Raw genomic sequence first — 21,561 nt, forward strand, 5'->3', positions numbered from 1 at the left:
ACCCATAATCTCTCTGCAGATATATATGTATGTAATGGTATATTTAGTTATACATTAATGTGACAACATATATTCAGTAACATAATCACACATACAGATGATGCAATATCTGTGTGTAGGGACATTAACTGCTATTACTGATTTCTTTTTACACATGTATAGGTATCTTCCCATATGTATGTGTGTTCCAGATTCCATCATAATTACAATTTTAGCATGAGTATCCGAATATATTCTAGTGCAGATTCCTTATGACATAAATGATCATCTCAACATATAACTTGTTCAGTACAATATTACTGCTGCAAGTATTCAACTATTTTTGTGCACAGACCTATACCTCCTTTTATCATGCACAGAACGATCTTCACTGCTTCTAGTATAAAAACACTGCTGTTCCTGTATGTAAACACACCGTAAAACATGCTGTTCTCCATGTTAAAACAAACTGTAAAATATGCTGTCCATCCTGCTAAAACACACTGTAAAACCCATTGTCCGCCATACTGAAACACTGTAAAACACGCTTCTCAGTATTATATACTCAGCAACCCTTGGGCAACCATGGCAGTATTAAACACCATGGCTTGTAGCCTTAAACCATTTGCAATTAACCCTGTTGCATAATAGTGGGAAAGAAGTACTACTGACGTGTGCAGCCACCCAAATGTAAGAGAGCAAGCACGAGTAGCATCAGGCTTTTATAGATCCCGCCACTCCCATGGCCCTCCATTGCTACATGTGCTTCGTGATATCAAACATATGTGGACGAATACAGCATATTGGGGCACGCACAAATGCACCCTGTACTTTGCAGGTCCTAGCTGTGCAGGTGCTGCTTTGCACTTTTGTGCACACAGACCCCAAGATGACATCATCACAGATGGGTAATGGGGAGCAAGAACAGTGCACTCCTTTACGTCCCCCTTGTTGTCGGAAACCTGATGCTACATGATATATTCAGGGCCGGACTGGGACTAAAAATCAGCCCTGGCATTTAAAGCACACAGGCCCACGTGGGCTCCATGCACTATATTGTTGCACACTGATGCTGGCGCAGTACAACATGATGTAGTATGAGTGTGTGGGGGGGGGGGGGGGGGGTATTTATTTCTCCTAATGACCCTCAACATTACATTATTAGCACCCCAATTACATCAATAAATACCATGACAATACATTATTAGTACCCAAATTACAGCAATAAATAACCCCCCACACACACTCATACTACATCAATCACCCCCACATTACAGCAACCGGCATCACCCCCCACATTACAGCATCACTCCCCACATTACAGCGTCCAGCATCACCCCCCCACATTACAGCGTCCAGCATCACTCCCCACATTACAGCGTCCAGCATCACCCCCCACATTACAGCGTCCAGCATCACCCCCCACATTACAGCGTCCAGCATCACCCCCCACATTACAGCAACCGGCATCACCCCCCACATTACAGCATCACTCCCCACATTACAGCGTCCAGCATCACCCCCCCACATTACAGCGTCCAGCATCACCCCCCACATTACAGAGTCCAGCATCACCCCCCACATTACAGAGTCCAGCATCACCCCCCACATTACAGAGTCCAGCATCACCCCCCACATTACAGCGTCCAGCATCACCCCCCACATTACAGCGTCCAGCATCACCCCCCACATTACAGCAACCGGCATCACCCCCCACATTACAGCGTCCAGCGTCACCCCCCACATTATAGCAATACCCTCTCCTACTTATTAGCAATACTAAGCACCAAACACACTACAACATTGCCACCAGCACGCCACCCCATACTACAGCAATACCACCAATTATACAGACGCCACTGTAGGAAACAATGTTTTGCTTTTTTCAAATCTCCCACAAAATAGCAACTACGAACAGAGTACTTACACACACATATAGGTAACAGGTACCCTTTTCCCTCAATGAAATAGTAATGGCAGAATTTTCATGAATCATTCCACATGAAATAAAACTAACATATATATATAAAAAAAACATAACTATTGAATGATCAGTTGAACCCACATGGCCGCATTAAAAGTATTTCCATCTACAGCAAAATGTCAGAGAAAAATATTTTTGTTTTACTACAGTAATTGGATATGCGTCTTTTCTATTCATTTTAAATAACACAGTATATAAATTAAGGGGGATAGAGGAGGTGGCTGAGAAATAATTGGATGTGACCCATCATGATCCATCAGTTTGATTAGATAGGAAACATTTAGATTATTTACCTGGAGACGTCTACCCCCTTGACTCACAGGCAGGGCTGACAAGAGGAATTTTGGGCCCTGATACAGCAACTTCTTTGGGCTCCCATCATATTCAACAATGAAAAACTTGCCTTTGGCAGAAGTTCATATGATGCCACACCGTAGTGTGCCCAGTTCATATTATGCCACATCGTAGTGCCCCAAGGTCATATTATGCCACATAGTATTACCCTCAATTCATATTTGGTCATGCAGAAGTGCCTACAAATCATATTATGGCATAGTAGTGCCCCCAAAACATATACCATACAGTAGTGCCCACAAATCATATTATGTCACAACAGTGCCTCCAAATCATATTATGCCACAATAGTGACCCCAAATAACATTATGCCATAGTAGTGCCCCCAAATCATTAGTAAAGCTCAGACAAAAACTCATTCACAAATAAAAATTGGTACAGCATATCAGATACTGAGTGTGAGTCCCAAGAGCAGCTTAATACATCATTTACAATGCAAACAAAAATAGATATATTGACACAATTACAGATAAAATTTATGACAAGCAATGTTTTTTCCTCTTAATTAAAAATCTCTGTACAGATAAATATGCAAAAAACCTTACAGCGCAATAATGAGCAATACATAGTGTTAAACATTATTGGATACGCTGTAGTGTTCCCAGTTCAAGAAAGGATGGTTAAAAACATATTCCACACGAGAAAATATATGAACTTACCTGATTATGGCATCCTGTGTTCTGTTCTCCTACTGGGCACGCTGGGCGAGGAGGGATCAGCAGCTGTCAGCTCACACAGGCAGTGGGGAGCAGGAATAGAGGGCAGTGGTCGAAGCAGAAATTTAGGAGTGGGGGTATAGAAAATATAAGTGAATGGAGTATGAAGGCTTGATTTTTTATTTTTTTTAACACTTGTCCCCTCTGTGCATTTCCATTCTTCATTACTACTTGTGTTTTATGATGGCTGCATCCCTGACATTCCCATTCTTAAGATGTCTCTCCCTTTACACTTTCTTTTACCTATGCCCCTGCACCATCTTCTCCTTAACCCCCTGCACCACCTTCTCCGCTGTCTCTCACACATCTTCCTGTACCACCTACTCCCCTGGCTCTCTCACACGTCTTCCTGCAACCTCTACCCCCGGCTCTCTCACTCCTCTTCCTGCACTCCCTACCACCCTGGCTCTCTCACCACCTCTCCCAGAACCCCCTTCCCCTTTGGCTCTCTCACCCCCTCTCCCAGCACCCCCTTCCCCTTTGGCTCTCTCACCCCCTCTCCCAGCACCCCCTTCCCCTTTGGCTCTCTCACCCCCTCTCCCAGAACCCCCTTCCCCTTTGGCTCTCTCACCCCCTCTCCCAGCACCCCCTGGCTCTCTCACCCCTCTCCCAGAACCCCCTTCCCCTTTGGCTCTCTCACCCCCTCTCCCAGCACCCTCTGGCTCTCTCACCCCCTCTCCCAGCACCCCCTGGCTCTCTCACCCCCTCTCCCAGCACCCCTTCCCCTTTGGCTCTCTCACCCCCTTTCCCAGCACCCCCTTCGGCTCTCTCACCCCCTCTCCCAGCACCCCCTGGCTCTCACCCCCTCTCCCAGCACCCCCTGGCTCTCTCACCCCTTCTCCTAGCACCCCCTGGCTCTCTCACAGCACCTCTTCCCCTTTGGCTCTCTCACCCCCTCTCCCAGCACCCCCTTCCCCTTTGGCTCTCTCACCCCCTCTCCCAGAACCCCCTTCCCCTTTGGCTCTCTCACCCCCTCTCCCAGCACCCCCTGGCTCTCTCACCCCCTCTCCCAGAACCCCCTTCCCCTTTGGCTCTCTCACCCCCTCTCCCAGCACCCTCTGGCTCTCTCACCCCCTCTCCCAGCACCCCCTGGCTCTCTCACCCCCTCTCCCAGCACCCCCTTCGGCTCTCTCACCCCCTCTCCCAGCACCCCCTGGCTCTCGCCCCCTCTCCCAGCACCCCCTGGCTCTCACCCCCTCTCCCAGCACCCCCTGGCTCTCACCCCCTCTCCCAGCACCCCCTGGCTCTCTCACCCCCTCTCCCAGCACCCCCTGGCTCTCTCACCCCCTTCTCCTAGCACCCCCTGGCTCTCTCACAGCACCTCTTCCCCTTTGGCTCTCTCACCCCCTTTCCCAGCACCCCCTTTGGCTCTCTCACCCCCTCTCCCAGCACCCCCTTCAGCTCTCTCTCCCCCTTTCCCAGAACCCCCTTCAGCTCTCTCCCCCTTTCCCAGCACCCCCTTCGGCTTTCACCTCCTTTCCCAGCACCCCCTTCGGCTCTCTCACCCCCTCTCCCAGCACCCCCTGGCTCTCACCCCCTCTCCTAGCACTCCCTTCGGCTCTCTCACCCCCTCTCCCAGCACCCCCTTCGGCTCTCTCACCCCCTCTCCCAGCACCCCCTTCGGCTCTCTCACCCCCTCTCCCAGCACCCCCTGGCTCTCACCCCCTCTCCCAGCACCCCTTGGCTCTCACCCCCTCTCCCAGCACCCCCTGGCTCTCTCACCCCTTCTCCTAGCACCCCCTGGCTCTCTCACCCCTCTCACAGCACCTCTTCCCCTTTGGCTCTCTCACCCCCTTTTCCAGCACCCCCTTCGGCTCTCTCACCCCCTCTCCCAGCACCCCCTGGCTCTCACCCCCTCTCCCAGCACCCCCTGGCTCTCACCCCCTCTCCCAGCACCCCCTTCAGCTCTCTCACCCCCTCTCCCAGCACCCCTTCAGCTCTCTCTCCCCCTTTCCCAGCACCCCCTTCGGCTTTCACCTCCTTTCCCAGCACCCCCTTCGGCTCTCTCACCCCCTCTCCCAGCATGCCCTGGCTCTCACCCCCTCTCCCAGCACCCCCTTCGGCTCTCTCACCCCCTCTCCCAGCACCCCCATCGGCTCTCTCACCCCCTCTCCCAGCACCCCCTTCGGCTCTCTCACCCCCTCTCCCAGCACCCCCTGGCTCTCACCCCCTCTCCCAGCACCCCTTGGCTCTCACCCCCTCTCCCAGCACCCCTTGGCTCTCACCCCCTCTCCCAGCACCCCCTGGCTCTCTCACCCCTTCTCCTAGCACCCCCTGGCTCTCTCACCCCTCTCACAGCACCTCTTCCCCTTTGGCTCTCTCACCCCCTCTTCCAGCACCCCCTTCGGCTCTCTCACCCCCTCTCCCAGCACCCCCTGGCTCTCACCCCCTCTCCCAGCACCCCCTGGCTCTCACCCCCTCTCCCAGCACCCCCTTCAGCTCTCTCACCCCCTCTCCCAGCACCCCTTCAGCACTCTCTCCCCCTTTCCCAGCACCCCCTTCGGCTTTCACCTCCTTTCCCAGCACCCCCTTCGGCTCTCTCACCCCCTCTCCCAGCATGCCCTGGCTCTCACCCCCTCTCCCAGCACCCCCTTCAGCTCTCTCACCCCCTCTCCCAGCACCCCCATCGGCTCTCTCACCCCCTCTCCCAGCACCCCCTTCGGCTCTCTCACCCCCTCTCCCAGCACCCGCTGGATCTCACCCCCTTTCCCAGCACCCCCGGCTCTCACCCCCGTGACCCCCCCCCCCAGAAAATCGCGGACCCCCCCCCTCCCCCCCCCGAAAATCGCGGCACCCCCCCCTCTTCAGTAAAAGAAAAAACAAATTAAAAAAAAAAGTAAACTCACCAGTGTAACTGGCTGCACAGCATAACGGGGGAGGGAGCTGGGGAGCGCGCAGCAGAGGTGGCTGGTCACCAAGAAGACAGGGGTAGTCGGGCCGGCCCATATAGCCATCGGCCCTTCTGGCATTTGCCAGAAGTGCCAGATGGCCAGTCCGGCCCTGGATATATTCCTAACTACTTCTACCTGTTCTCTATTGAGTGTTAATGTGTGTGTTAGAACAGGTGGTTATAATGGTAACAATTTCTTTTGACAGGTTAACAAGTTACTAAGGGAGAGAAACACAAGAGATATAAATCTATTTGTCTAAAAGAGTTCTATTCTGCATCGCTACGTGGAAATCATGAAACCTTTCATTCGTTCATGTCTGACGTCAGTAAAATCCTTCACACATTTAATATCTTAAATTATCCCTCAACACATGAACCTAAAGTCCTAGGGCTAGATTTACTAAGCTGCGGGTTTGAAAAAGTGGGGATGTTGCCTATAGCAACCAATCAGATTCTAGCTTTCATTTATTTAGTACCTTCTACAAAATTACAGCTAGAATCTGATTGGTTGCTATAGGCAACATCCCCACTTTTTCAAACCCGCAGCTTAGTAAATCTAGCCCCTAGAGTTGTTTAGCCAATCTCTATTTTGGTGTCTACGATGTCATCCTCTTTGCATCGTGTTATCGGGGTCTTCTGAGGTACAATCATCTGGTTTTCTATCATCTGTGTCCAAGTTCTGCAATTCTGTGTTCCTTCTGATCATCTGTCTGAGATATGATCTGCTAAAGCTGGGCACCCTCCTGCTATCATCACCTAGTAGGGAAGCAAAAGAAATTGGTACTTTTGAATTAGTTCCTTTTTCCTACCTATCTGCCATCTTCTCTATTAGATCTATTTGTAGAGTTCTGAAATTCTGCAGGTGTCAACTTCTTGGTTCCTAATATGAGAAGAAACACCCAGAAACTTCTGATGGTTGTTAGGATTCCTAGTGAATTCAGGACATGGCAATAGCAGTAGAAAAACCAAGTGTCTTTTTTTAGGCAAAATATGTGAAGAAGGATTGAGTTTGTGGAATATGCAGATTTTAGGTAGCAGAATAAACAGGTATACCCAATACACAATTATGAACAGGTGTGATGAATGGCAGGAATATTCCACAGAAGCAACAGGTTTCAAGCAATGACAAATACAGTTTAAATGCAGGGACAAGTACAATGAGTTAACCAATTGCCAGGAGGCAAGAGGCTCCAGACTAAGGAGGCAGGGGTCAGGATTGCAGATTCCCAGATGCACGAAACAGTCGAGGGAAGCAGACAGACTAATTGAGTCCCGTGACCAGGCAGAGGTCAGGACAACAAGAGTTCAAGCATAATCCAGTAATGAGGCAGAGGTCAGGGCAACAGGCAAACAAGCAGGGTACGGTAATCAGGCAGAGGGTCACAACAGGAGATCAAACATCAGCAAAGCAAAACTTAAACGGATAAACTATGACCTGCACAGATTGAGGCACATATTTGTAGCTTTGAGACAGGTGCAATTCTAATCAGGTAAGGAGATTAACTCCTACAGGCGTGTACAGTTCAGGGGCAGAACAGCAGCACCTCTGGTGGATTTGAGGTACTGCTGCCACATACAAAGAATAGGCAGAGTCATAACAATGGTATAGGATTTTATTCCAGGTGTGACTACTATTCTGGAATTTCTGATTTATTATTTTTATCTCAATATCCCCACTTCCCCTCCCTACAATGATCTTGGTATCAATTGGGGAGGAGAAGTCTAGGGGATAAATGTATGAAGCTCCAAATACTGCAAGTCGTCGGAAATCGGCGACTTTGCAGGGAAAACTTAAAGTGGCGATGGCTTATAAAGGCAAACATGCCTTTATAAGCCATTGCCGCTTTATATTTCCCCTGCAAAGTTGCAGATTTCCAGCAACTTGCAGAATTCGGAGTTTCATACATTTACCCCAAGGAATCTCATCTTGGTAACCAGTGGAGAGAAAAAGGAACATGAGTATACATAATACATTTATGTCAAACCATGCTTTCGCACTGAAATACATTCCGATTTCTGATTTACACATTTATTTTACGGTTTTATATGAAGGTCCCTGTAGAAATTTTTTAAACCCTAAAGTAGCAACGTTCCATTAAAATTATACATTTTAGTAATGTTATATATTACCACTTCTGCTGCGTGGCAGATATGTGTAACCACTACTCTTCTAGTTTGTCACCACCATCTGAGTCAATGGGGGGTATTCAATTGTTCCTCCGGGCGCCGCCGGAACGAGTGCTCTAAAACTATTACCATTTATACGGTAATTACTCGCTGAATTTTATCTCGCAGCTCCCTGAGCTGCGAGATGAAATTCAGCGAGTAAACTACCGTATTAACAGTTTTTGCGCGCAATATTACCGTATAAACGGTAATAGTTTTAACACGCTCGTTCCGGCGGCGCCCGGAGGAACAATTGAATACCCCCCAATATGTCAAAATAACAACACAAAAAAAAAAAAACACTTTTTTTTTTTTTTTCACTTTGTTTTTTAAATTTGTAACTTACTGATTACCAGTTTTATTTTCATCACTATCTGGTCAATAAAACGCATTATCACCCTCTGGGGTTACCTTTTAACAATTACTGATTAGACTTTTTAGTAATGAAAAAGATGTTAATTGTATAGACATGATTTTCATTACTTAACTTCTAATATTTTTAATGGGGTGGTTACTTTACTGTGATGGATTCTTAAAATACTAGCTTTACAATTTAAATACGTTGAACAGGGATTTATTATGTAGTGTCTTCCATACTTAACACACTCTAAAACACTCCTGCATATTAAGCAACCATTGTGCAGCCATTAACTCATGGCCAGCCTTAACTCCATTGTAGAATCAACTCCTTGTAGCCTTAACCCATTTGCAGTTAACACTATTGTAGCAATAATTCTACACAGCCTTAAACCAATTTGCGATTAACTCCATTGAACAATGGCGGGGAATATGGATAGTGGGGAAGAAGGAAGGAAAGGGTACTACTTGCGTGTCCAGCCATCCAGTTGTATAAGAGAAAGCACGAGCAATGCCAGGCTTTTACAGAGTCCACTACACCATGAACCTCCATGGCCACGTATGTATGATAGCATCACACACGTGGATGCAAACATTACATTGGCGCTGGTGTTGGTGAGGTGTATTCGCATGTGCATACCCTGTACACTGTTGGTTCCAGTACATGCAACAGTCACTGGGTCCAGGATCCTCACACATGCACCACTTGGCACTATTCTCATCATTAGCAATAACATAATTGAAGGAGGGAAGTGCAGTGTGCTCCTTTATAAAACCCAAAACATTAATAACTACAACAAGTAGCAAATTCATATAAGGAATTAACAAAGTGAGAAGTATCAATGCAAAACACAAATTGGCCCTAAGACCGAGAGGTAGGACCTGCCTGCAAGATTACAATCTAAGGGGCATATTCAATTAGCTTTTGGATTCGCGGTAACGCGCCGGAACAGCCGCGAAACGTAATACACGGTACCGCAATAACGTGGATTTTCGTTCGCAGCACGTAGGGTTGCGAACGAAAATCCGCGTTAATGCGGTACCGTAATACCCGCAAGAACGTGCACTTTTCGCGGTAACGCGCGTTACCGTGAATCCGAAAGCTAATTGAATATGCCCCTATATGTCATGAATCCGCTAGGATGCGTGGGATCCTGTTGGTTAGGACTGGGAGTGGCAGGACTCCTCCCAGAAGAGTCTAACAGAGCGGAAGGTTTTCACCAGGGAATCCCTCAAGGGAATTTGGGTTTCGCAGCTTCCACCCTACAGGTCGCTGGCTCTCCAGGGAAGTTCCCAGTATGAAGTGATAGAGAACCGACACAAGAGATTTGAGTTGCCCCAGGTAACCACTAAGGAGTGGATGATGATGAAGGTAGAGGCAGTACACAAAGATAGATAACACGTGGAGCACTACATAAGTTAACATCAATCGATGGAGTAGGTATAGGTGAATTACTACCACACACATGGAGATATGGGAAGTGATGATCTGCGGCAGTTATCACTACTGAGCAGAGCAGGTAAGCGGAGATCAGCAACAGTACACAGAGATGTAGAGAGCGATGATCCACGGCAGTTACCATTAACGAGTGGAGCAGGTAAGCGGAGATCAGCGGTAGTACAATGAGATGTAGAGAGCGATGATCAGCGGCAGTTACCACTAATGAGTGGAGCAGGTAAGCGGAGATCAACGGAAAAAACGGAGGATCAGGGAGCAGATAGGTGTACCAGTCCCCGAGTGGCAGCCGCGTGAGACCGGCATGTGACACTATATGAGAGTTTGATACATGAGGTTAAGTGCTCCATATTGCATATTGGTCCAGCCAGAATGCAAAGGTAAAAAGTGCTTAGTGGGCAGTATGACTCAGTCACACAGCAATGTTAGGGGTCAGAGGGTTGTTGTCCAGTGTGAATTGTTTAAAGGGTAGTATTAGGGTAACTAGGGAAGTTAAAAGTGGCTAAGGAAGTATTGGGTTTTCAGAGAACGCTTGAAAGTTTGAAAACGAGAGAAAAGTCTTATTCTATGAGGGAGGGAATTCCACAGAGTGGGTGCATCCCGAAAAAAAGTCCTCTAACCGGGAATGGGAGGATGTGACAAGAGCGGATGAGAGACGGACATCTTTTGCAGAACGGAGGTGTTGAGTTGGGAGATATTTTCAGAAAAGTGAGATGTATGTTGGTGCAGTTTTGTTGATGGCCTTGTATGTTAGTAGAAGTATTTTATATTGGATTCGGTAAAAAACAGGCAACCAGTGTAGAGACTGACAGAGTGACTCAGCAGAGGAAGAAAAATTTACAAGGAAAATCAACCTGGCCGCTACGTGCAAAATAGATCGTAGGGTTAAGAGTCTGATTCGGGGAAGACCAGTAAGGAGGGAATTGCAATAGTCGATGCGGGAGATGATGAGTGTATGAATTAAACTTTTTGCAGTGTCTTGTGTGAGATAATAATGGTTGCATAATGGTTTATCTTGTATGTATTTAGGCTATGCAAATGGCAACAGATTAAAATCAACAGTGATCTCTGATCAGACATTGAAACCAACATTTTTCATGGGTGCAAGATCACAAAGTAGTGAGAATCAATTTACAATCTAGGGAGTGTCTTTGAGTTTGCCCTCTCCATCCCATTTTAATTCCATTAGATGCCATGTTGTCACACAAAGCCAGGTATAATGTCACAACAACACTTATGGTGTTGCCTGATCTTAACCATTTATGCTTCTGCTCTATTTGCAATGTGCAATCATCTTATAAATACAACACAATTCTGTGTATAGTCATAATCATTATATAAAGTATAAACTGTTCTACAAACTTCTACTTTATTCTAAAGTGTGTAGTTGGGGGGTACTCCAATTATCGCTTTAAATTCAGATTTCTGTATGTCGCTCTTCTAAGTCATGTCAAACTGAAGTTCCGGCAACTAGGGTCTTCGGAATTAGTAGCTGTCAGCATGGCGCTCTGTTCGGAAATGTGCTGTGTCGCTTTTCAGGTAAGTGTTTATTATATAAATGTTGGTTTTATAGTAATCTCATTTTTTTTGTAGGTATTCTTGTTGTCGGGCAATTGACAGCCGGCAAACCGAGTACCACCGGGTTTGGAGCACTAAATTGCCGATGATGTGCAGCAATTTTAACCACCACCAATAAAGATTTTTATTAAATCTACCCCTTACACATTTTAAGCATGGACAAAAAGCATCCATGTAACACCACCCTTAATAGCAATAATGCAGACCTACAGAGAAAATCACATTTAGGGGTCTATGCATCATAAGAAGCGGTGCTGCTCAATATGCATCGCAGCACATCACAGTAATGCATATTTATGCACCACTAAGATGCACTATGCTGGGGCTACTCTGGGATCCCTGCCGAAGTGACCCCTCTCCTGCGATCCTATCACTGGTAGCTTAGCGCAGACACTTTCAGTGTCTGCCTATCACACTTTCACTGTATCGGATTCTGTGAAGCCAGAGAGGCTTCAGCAGAATTCCATAAGAAATGACAGGTAACGCCATCTGTGCAATGTAAAGCCTATCAAAGCTTTCTGCTTTGCAGAACATCGCAGTCCCCATATTAATCTGCTATGCTGCACGGTATTGGCCTAAATGGACGAGATTAATGCAAAGCAAACATACTTAAGAGATGCGGAAACAGACGTTTCTGCATATGCTTGATGCATAGACCCTTAATAGTGAAAATATAATTTAATATCTACAAGTAGTATTTTGTTGTTTAGGTTCTGTTTCTTAGTTTAATTCATCAGATTAGTGCAGCTTTAAGTGTTGGGAGTAATGAAAAAGTTTATTGGAATGTGCTTACATATATTACATTAATGAACATCATATGGCAGCAAGATTTTAAATAATTTACCAGTTTCCATCTTAATACTGGATTCGTTTATCATTAGTGTACTCGAAATGACCACTTAAGTTTGTCCATGTTTTATTTCCAGAACAGTTGTCATTTTAGAAGTATAATCAAGGTTTTCAGAGAATGTTTCCTGTATGGCTCAAAGCACACATTAAAACAGTTTGTTGTTTTTAATGTACACTATGTACCAGGGTAGATAATACCACTAGGAACTTACATGGACAAACGATAACAGTGGTAGGCAATCTGTATCTTTCCTGCTAATACCAGCTAGAGGCACCATTTCACCAATATTTTAGTCTGAGGTAGATAACCTGTTACTTTGAAGCCGCTAAAGAATTATAAATCTGAGAATGCCCTGCCAAACAGAGAAACAATCTCACCAAAGTCAGAGGTAGGTAACTTGTGCCCAGCTGTCAACAAACTATAAGAGAGCCACTGGATACCTTTCTTTAAACATTAGTGAAATGATGTCTCTGGCTGGCATGACAGGACTTGCAGTTCCACAACAGCTGGTAAGACACAGATTGCCTACCTTGGACATAAAGCATTGGTGATGGGATAAAGGAACATGTCATTTCACGATAGCTGTAGAGCCACATGATAACTTCCTCTGACCTATGTTTAGTGGGGGATTATAATTCACATTTTTTTCCAAATACACAGCAAAATGTATTTGCTTAAGTAATTGTTCAATAGAGAATTATGAGTGGGAGCTGTGATGTTTTCTTACCTGTAATAATTGAGATATCTTCTATATGCTCCATTGGAAAATCATTAAGGAAATAGTAGAAAATTTGGTGTTAACACATACTGTGGTTTAAACTAAGCACCTCTCAGCCATAGGAGTGTCTTAAATTTATATTAATTAATGTAGCTCTTGCATCTAATAAAAAAATAGTATTGCTTCAGTATAATAAGTCTTCAGTATCCCTGGCATCAGAATTTGTCCGCACCAGTCCTCAAGAACCCCAACCAGTTGTGTTTGGAGGACTAGTGTAAGTATAAGTAAGTGATTAATTTCCCTTGGCAGGTTGTGGATTTCAGACACAATTAGATTATCTTACACACTGAAAAACAATTGCATAGAAGGTTTCAGAAGATTAAAGTTTGGCTTATGATGTATTTTCAGATGAGAGGCAGGGTCACTGTGACTTTAGGGCAGAGTTGAATCCCTCGACAGACTGGCATTAGACTTGAGAAGCTTTAAGAGTTAAGCAAGCCTGGAAAGAACTTCATTAACCTTCAGACAAATCAAGACTGGAAAGTAAACCACTACTCCCCACCTTAAAGCCAGTTCGAACTATTTGTATCCTTGAATTAAACTCACACCTACAGTACCAGCAATGGATACACAAGGAAAGATCTTGGATGTTGTCCTGAAAGACAGCTCCTTCATACAGCTCAACAATTCCAGAGCCTCTGATGAAGGGAATACTGTGATAGGTGTTTACCTCCTGCTCCTGGGTAAGATATAATGTTAAATGTTTACACATTTCATAGCTGATCATGTTTTCAGAAGAACATAATAGTAATCGCAAAACGTTGCTGTAATGACATCAGTGGTTTTGGAGAGTAATTTAGTTTTATGATTAGTTGCAACAAAGTTTTCTCTAGAAAGTCACATACATAACTATCACCTAGTTCAGTTAGTTCCCTGGCAATATACAGTGGGTTACTTACATGTTACTTTGGAGGCAGTTGGGGTATTATCAATGTGCGGCCTATAAACACTGTAAATAAGTTCCATGATTTTATAGACTGGGAGAAAACAAGAATAAAACAGAACATTTGGTATAATTATGGTGTATCAGGTATTGTTTTTGATGTCTGCAGGTTGGCTTTCATGGTTGGGAAATGGGGCAGTAATATGCCTCATGTGTAGGCGCAGGCGGACCTTGGATTTCCAGGATCTCCTGATGTTTAACCTTGCTGTGTCGGATGCTGGAATCTCTATTTTTGGCTATTCTCGAGGAATTGTGGAGCTGTTCCATGGGTTAGGAAATGACTACTTCTTGGTCACTTCTCTCTGGACATGCAATGTAAGAGTCCTAGTATTTACATGTCATAGAACAGCCATGAAATCCAATAGTATTTTACTCATACTATGCACAGACAAATTCTTTCTTTAGGCTTCCTAATATATACCTCCTTGTAATATACATTTTAAATGCAGACCAATAAATAATATGAAAAACAATATATTTTCAATAAACATAGCAACAATGGCACATAAATGAATAAAAGTTGGTGGACATTTACTCCATTGTGTTGTCTGTGAGTCAGTTTGTATCAGGTGTGCAGGTCCCTTTATCTTGTGCTAACTAAGTGCACTCTTTAATGAAGTTAAACAATGTAAACTGTTTTCTTTTAATCCTGTAAAATCTGCCCTGATTATAATTCTCACTTTATTAGGTTGATGGCTTTCTGATCCTTCTCTTTGGCCTGATTAGTATTAACACGCTTACGGTAATCAGTCTCCTTCGTTATGTCAAGGGATGCCAGCCACATCAAGGTGTGTTATTAACACTTTCACTGTTATTAGCATGCAGCTTTCTCCATTATTATTATTATTATTATTATTACTATTGTTAATTTATGTAGTCCCATATATAACCATATTATTTAGCTCTTATATGCCTTCCAACTGTCCCTCATTTGGACCCAAATCCCTTTGTAGCTCTTTATTTCCAAACTGTCCCAGTTCTAGATGTTCAACTTGTCTTTAGGCAATTCATTTATAATAGCTTCCAGCAGTGTAGTACTAAAGGTTTTAGTTATTTTTGGTGTTTATTGCTGTGCTCTTTGATCATTTCTGAAAGTCTCTGTGTTGTCCATTTATGAGCGCAAGAAAATGTGCATCTCTTTATAATAATTCTAACGTGTCTGTTTCTTTATATCTGAAATATTGGGAGATCTATAAATCAAAAAAAGTGCAGCTGTCATCGGGAGTCCTGTAAGGTGAATACATTAGAAAAACAATTGTTTGGCTTCCATGGTCTACCATGATAGGATAAAAAAATAACAATTCTGTAAATAAAAATGCTACTACCTTTAGAAGTGAAAGTTCCACATTTTAACATAATAGTCTTATTGGAATTAAATATTTTATAAAAACAATTTTCATTTCATAGGTGTGTTTTTTAAAATAAATCACTGTGGCATGCTCTAAGAAGAATCATGGTATCTACCACTTTTCCTTTGTTTGTTTCTTCATGCTGCTAATAATGATTTATAAGCCTGTACAGTGTCATGTGACTTCCATGGCAACCACAGACACAGGGCGCATGATGTAATGAGCAGAGAGGATTTGGAACACCCCTCTGTGCTCTGTTTGCTCTGTGTACTGTAAAATCCTCCCCTCCGCTTTCACATATAGTATGCTTAAAGTTGTGAGCCTGTGTGTGTGTGTGTGTGTGTGTGTGTGTGTGTCTGGCAACCATATTTTGCGCCCTCCAGAGAGATATGAAATGGAACAATGATTTGCAGAAAGACAGCTAAGAATAATAACATGCTATTTAAAGTAAAAAACATTCTTGTTGCTTTAAGAGAGCAATTGTGAATTCAACAAAATTGGTGGGTATATGTAATTATTCTGAAAAAAATCCAATTGTATGCTTTGAGATATTAGTATTGAAATATATTAGAGGCTCAGCAGATCATAACCCTCATACTACTCTTGATGTGTGTACTATGTCTTTTTCTCAGCTTACAAAGTGGATAAACACTATGTCTCAGTGGCTATCATTGTCATCTGGATTTCTGCTATATTCTGGGCTGGTTCTCCACTCCTGGGCTGGGGTAGCTTCACAGGTAAATGTCCTGGGATTGACTAATATATAAACATTAATGTATTGGGGCTTCCTTTCAATTCATCACAGACTAACAATACCTAGCTGGTATATCGAAGTTCTCAAAGCACAAATAGATATAGGATGAACACTCATGAACATTTGAAGAGACAGGCATCTGTCTATTGTACATCCCAGGTAGTCTAATCTGTTATGTGAATCTTCTTTCAGAACGCAAATACGGTACATGTGAAATAGACTGGTCTCTGGCTACAAGTTCCACACCGTACAAATGTTATGTTATTGGTGTCTTCCTTTCGGGCTTCTTCATCCCAGTGACCATCATGTTCTTCTGCTATGTATCAATCATCCGGGCTGTACACAAAAGTCACAGAAGCTCCCAGGGAGGTGACATCAGTCAACGCCAGCTCACCATGGAAAGAGACATCACCCGGGTAATGTATAGGGATATGGTATAGAAGCTAAATAGGAATTTGTTTTTTATTTGAGAAAGTGTCTTTAAGGGTAAACATATGAAAAGTCCTTTTAACATTTAGAAGTAGACAGAAGCAAAATTTGTTGAGACCGCTTCAGAATTTGTATGAGCAGTGCTTTTTTTGTAAAAAAAAAAGGTGCCGGAACTCACGTCTTATTAATCTTTTATGAAAAAAAATAAAAAACTATATATATATATATATATATATATATATATATATATATATATACACACACATAAATTTACTCCCTTCCTTGCCCCTCACACACTTGACAATTGTAAAATAAAAATAATAACTCCTACCTCCTCCAGGTTGGCTGGCAAGGCTGCAGTCCAGATGACTGATGGAGTAAACGCAGGATATCTAGAGGGGAGGCCCCATATGTTAATTTAATAAAACTAACATAACAACTGGACATCACTCACCTGTTACACACTGACATGTCCCCTGCTGCGGCTGCCTACCAACTTTTCTCACATATGGCCGCTAGCTATTCTCACCCCTATTCTGCAACCTGGATTTTTTGTGGCCCTCTCTTTCCACCTCCCTCCTTTTTCTGTAGCCCTCTTTCTGCTCCCTTTCTTTATTCTGTAGCCCTCTTTCTGCTCCCCCTTTATTCTGTAGCCTTCTTTCTGCTCCCCCCTTATTCTGTAGCCTTCTTTCTGCTCCCCCTCTATTCTGTAGCCTTCTTTCTGCTCCCCCTCTATTCTGTAGCCCTCTTTCTGCTCCCCTTCTATTCTGTAGCCTTCTTTTTGCTCCCCCTCTATTCTGTAGCCTTTTTTCTGCTCCCCCTCTATTCTGTAGCCTTCTTTCTGCTCCCCCTCTATTCTGTAGCCTTCTTTCTGCTCCCCCTCTATTCTGTAGCCCTCTTTCTGCTCCCCCTCTATTCTGTAGCCTTCTTTCTGCTCCCCTTTGTTTTTCTGTAGCCCTCTTCTACTTCTAAATCACGTTTACTTTCTGCTATTTGGGACAGTTCATTAAGGATGCCGGCTGGGTTTGTAGCTTGGTAAAGAAAAATAAACAACAATTGTGAAATCTGATTCTGGAATTTTCTGTTAAAGCGTTTTTACCACCCTGCTGCCTTGGGTGGTACAGCTCGTTTAAAATGCAGTTTACCAGTAATATGGTAGATATTTAGATTTGTATTATAGTTTGTTGTATTTACCTTTTTTTTGTTTATTGCTGTTATCTCCCACTGGAAATCCATTATAGATATTTCTTCCTGTTGTTTTCTCTCTGCTCCATTGTTTAAATAGAAAAGACTGACACTGATCTAGTTGGAGTATCTTCAGGACAGCTAACTTGAGTTCTTCTGAGCATTTTAATCAACAGTGGGTCAGGGCCAGTATATGCCTGCTTGTATGAAGCTGATCACATATTTAGACAGTAAAATTGTATCACAGTCTTTTTGTAGCAAAGTTCTGCTGAAGTAAAGGCAGCAGCCATTGCAGTGTTTTCAGGTGAAAAGTGAATGCCTGTTCATCTCATATAGCTACTGCAGTCAGTGACTTGCTAACTTGTGGTTACAGGAGAGCAGTTAGTGTCTAATCTGTTATTCACAGAGATCTAAGGATGGAGTGGTTGAATTTGTTAGTAATACCCCATTCATACTGCACCAAAAACCCGGGTTTTTGCAGAGGCACGCTGAAAAACCCGGGTCTTGGTGCAGTATGAATAGTCCAACCACAAAATCCCGGGTCTAAAATCCCGGGACTTAGACCCGGGATTTTGCGAGGGGTAATTCCCGGGTTGGACCCCGCTCGCCTGCAGTATGAATGGTGCAACCCGTGTAATTCCCGGGTCTCACCATTCATACTGTAAAAAAAAAAAATGGGGAAGTAAAAAAAAAAAGATTTTAATTAATAAAAAATACATAACAAATGTTTACTTAAATTATTTTCAGCCAGCGGTGTCTCCGGTGCGTTGCCGGCTGTCAGAGGGACCTCTGGGTACTAAAATGACGTCATTTCAAATGGACTAGAAATTACGTCATTTTAGTACCCAGAGGTCCCTCTGACAGCCGGCAACGCACCGGAGACACCGCTGGCTGAAAATAAGTTAAGTAAACATTTGTTATGTATTTTTTTTTTTTTAAATCTTTTTTTACACTTTTTTTTTTCTAAAACCCGGGTCGGGCAGGTGCAGTATGAACCCGCCCGAACCGGGAATCTTCTTATCTATACTGCCCTGTGCCCCGGCAATATCCCGGGTTAACAACCCGGGATATTGCCGGGCGGCAGTATGAAAGTGGTATAAGTCTGTGTGTCATTGTCTCTGATAGTGCATCTACTGTGTGGTGTAATCTATTACACACTTTTATTGGCAAGGTTTAATACTGTAAATGACATCTCAGCCATAGCCATTATAAAAGTATGAGAAGGAATTAGGGTATTTGGAACTACTCATTGCCATTTCAGCCTAACAGTAGGAATAAAGATCAGATGAAACAGCAGAAAACAGGATGTAAAGTACATAAACACTTCTTTAGGAAAAAAATGTAAAATTCATAATTAGATCTTTTTTACATTTATGTATACTTAAATTATATCAACGTTTATGACAATCACACAACTAAAAGACTTGGGGGGGTCCATTTAATATAGAAAAATATTGTGATAATTTTATGTATACACCATACTAGTTATTTATAGAAATATTTACTTTCATAGCCAATATTATTTTCTCTCTCTCATTTGCTGTTCATTGAACACGACATGTAGAAGCGACAGATTCAGAAACAGGTTTAATAGTTTAGCATGAAACAAAGACAAACTAATTTTGGGTAGACATAAAAAAATAAATTACAAAAGTAATGGTTTGGATTGTCAAGTAAGAATGTAATTACAACTCTTTGTTATGTGTCAAGCTTAGGCCACTTTAGTTTAAATATAAATGTGATTCATTTGCATAGTCAACTAAATCAGAAAGTGCAATCTAGTTAAACAAAGTCTGTTTCTAGAGATTATTTGCCGACCACTAATGTATGATGTTTGTTGCCTTTATCCCTCAGGTGTCCTTTGTTATCTGTACAGCATTCCTACTAGCGTGGTCTCCATATGCTGTAATATCTATGTGGTCAGCCTGTGGTTACCATGTACCAGCTCTCACCAGTGTGGTGGCCACACTGCTGGCCAAGTCAGCCAGCTTCTACAATCCCATCATATACTTGGGTCTTAGCCCAAAGTTTCGCCATGAGCTCCAGGCCTTGCTTTGCTGTATACAACAAGAGAAAGACTCGTCACTGAATTGTGAAAAAGCGGTAAAGGCCTATGAAACAAAGACGAAACAGTCAGAGAACCTCAGTCTAAATAGTGGAAAGACAAAGGAAAAGACTTCACTGACTAATAGTTCTCTGTCACAAGACATGGTGGCACCAAGTGAAGTGCATGAAATTGAAAGAATGGGGAACGGATTTGCCAGTGATGATGTCAGTCTTGATTTTGAGATAGGACACAAAATACAAGTATAACATATAAATCACACAGACATTAATTATGGCTATTAATGAATGTACCCAGTTATAATGGACAATTGCTTGCTTGGAATTGATCTCTGGCTGTATAGTCAATGACAATGGCTTGCAAAGAAACCACTTTAATAGGTAAGCACAACTACATCATAACATAGCCCTAAACCAAACCTGGCGCCAAGAAATGACATCAGAAAACAATTGTCTTATAGGAAATTATTTGCACAGTTAGAAAAACATGTCCTTGCTCATCTGTTTAATAGAACACTTATCGCCTAAATAACAATTATGTTTTACATTACACCAAGATCAAATTTTCCAAAACTACTACTACCCTTACTGCACAAATTCTTATTTTGTGACGATAATGATAAACAAACACACTATTTTTCCTGTTTATTTAGGTTGGTTGAGTTCAGCAAGCTCCTATGAGTAGTTCATACAGGACACAACCTCCAGTGCAATATGGTATATGTTCAAATCATAACGGTGATCTCCATTCAAGATATGTTTTTCCTGAAATCATGCCCTAGCTAGCACAACTGCAGGAGTCCAATATGGGAGATAATCACCTACCACTCCCTTCAGGATTGTATTCAATGTATTATCAAGGCATTCCTTAATAAAAATAGAACTGGTAGTCGTTTCTGTACTCAACATTTTGTACAAAGATGTGTAAATCCAGAAAAATGACACATTGATAATTGGAAATAATACTTTTGTTATAGTATACATAAAGTCCAGTGATCTGCAGCCTCCTTGCTGTAAATGTTCCTCTCCTAAAACTCAGATGCAGGAATATCATCAGCAAAGTGATTGACTGTATGAGGTTTGTACATTCACGGTTACGGTGTAAAATTTGCATTCAATAATGAATGTGGAATATCTGTGTTCAGTCCCTTCTTTATGTAGTGATTGCCCTCAAAGAGTGATAGTATAATAAACTAAGTGGATGAATATCCAATTAATAAGGATGAAACTGTAACATTAAAAATCCAATGTCTCTGTCCCACACATCGTCCTCGAGCAGTAAACAAATGCGATCACATTATCATCATTATCATCAGTTATTTATATAGCGCCACTAATTCCGCAGCGCTGTACAGAGAACTCACTCACATCAGTCCCTGCCCCATTGGAGCTTACAGTCTAAATTCCCTAACAAAAACATACATACACACACACACAGACAAAGAAAATGTTTAACTGCACCAAGTGTACCATTCATAACCTCCACCACTTATATAGTTCCCCCTGACACCAACTTGGTGTAGATATTTGATGAGGAGGGGTGCACCCGGTCACATAAATGGGTAACCTTATTAAACAAAGAGAAAAGAAAATGACCTTAAGGGGCACTCATGAATGGAAATAGACAACATATATATTTGCATTATATTGATATGTTGATGATATTAAAATCATTCTTTATTGTGTACCAATTTTGAACGTACTTCTAGTAGCGAAATATTTAAAATTT

General features: G+C 42.9%; 1 protein-coding gene across 1 annotated transcript; it reads left to right on the forward strand.

The window, feature by feature from the left end:
• Positions 1-14,167: 14,167 nt before the first annotated feature.
• On the forward strand, positions 14,168-21,267 carry LOC142108220 (visual pigment-like receptor peropsin). The gene is made up of 5 exons (XM_075191848.1): positions 14,168-14,366; positions 14,740-14,839; positions 16,033-16,137; positions 16,347-16,570; positions 19,623-21,267. Exons 1-5 carry the CDS (start codon positions 14,202-14,204, stop codon positions 20,079-20,081), a joined length of 1,053 nt encoding a protein of 350 aa, XP_075047949.1. The 5' UTR covers positions 14,168-14,201; the 3' UTR covers positions 20,082-21,267.
• The last annotated feature ends 294 nt before the right edge of the window (positions 21,268-21,561 follow it).

The sequence above is a fragment of the Mixophyes fleayi genome, chromosome 12, assembly GCF_038048845.1.
Source record: "Mixophyes fleayi isolate aMixFle1 chromosome 12, aMixFle1.hap1, whole genome shotgun sequence".
Taxonomy (NCBI): domain Eukaryota; kingdom Metazoa; phylum Chordata; class Amphibia; order Anura; family Limnodynastidae; genus Mixophyes; species Mixophyes fleayi.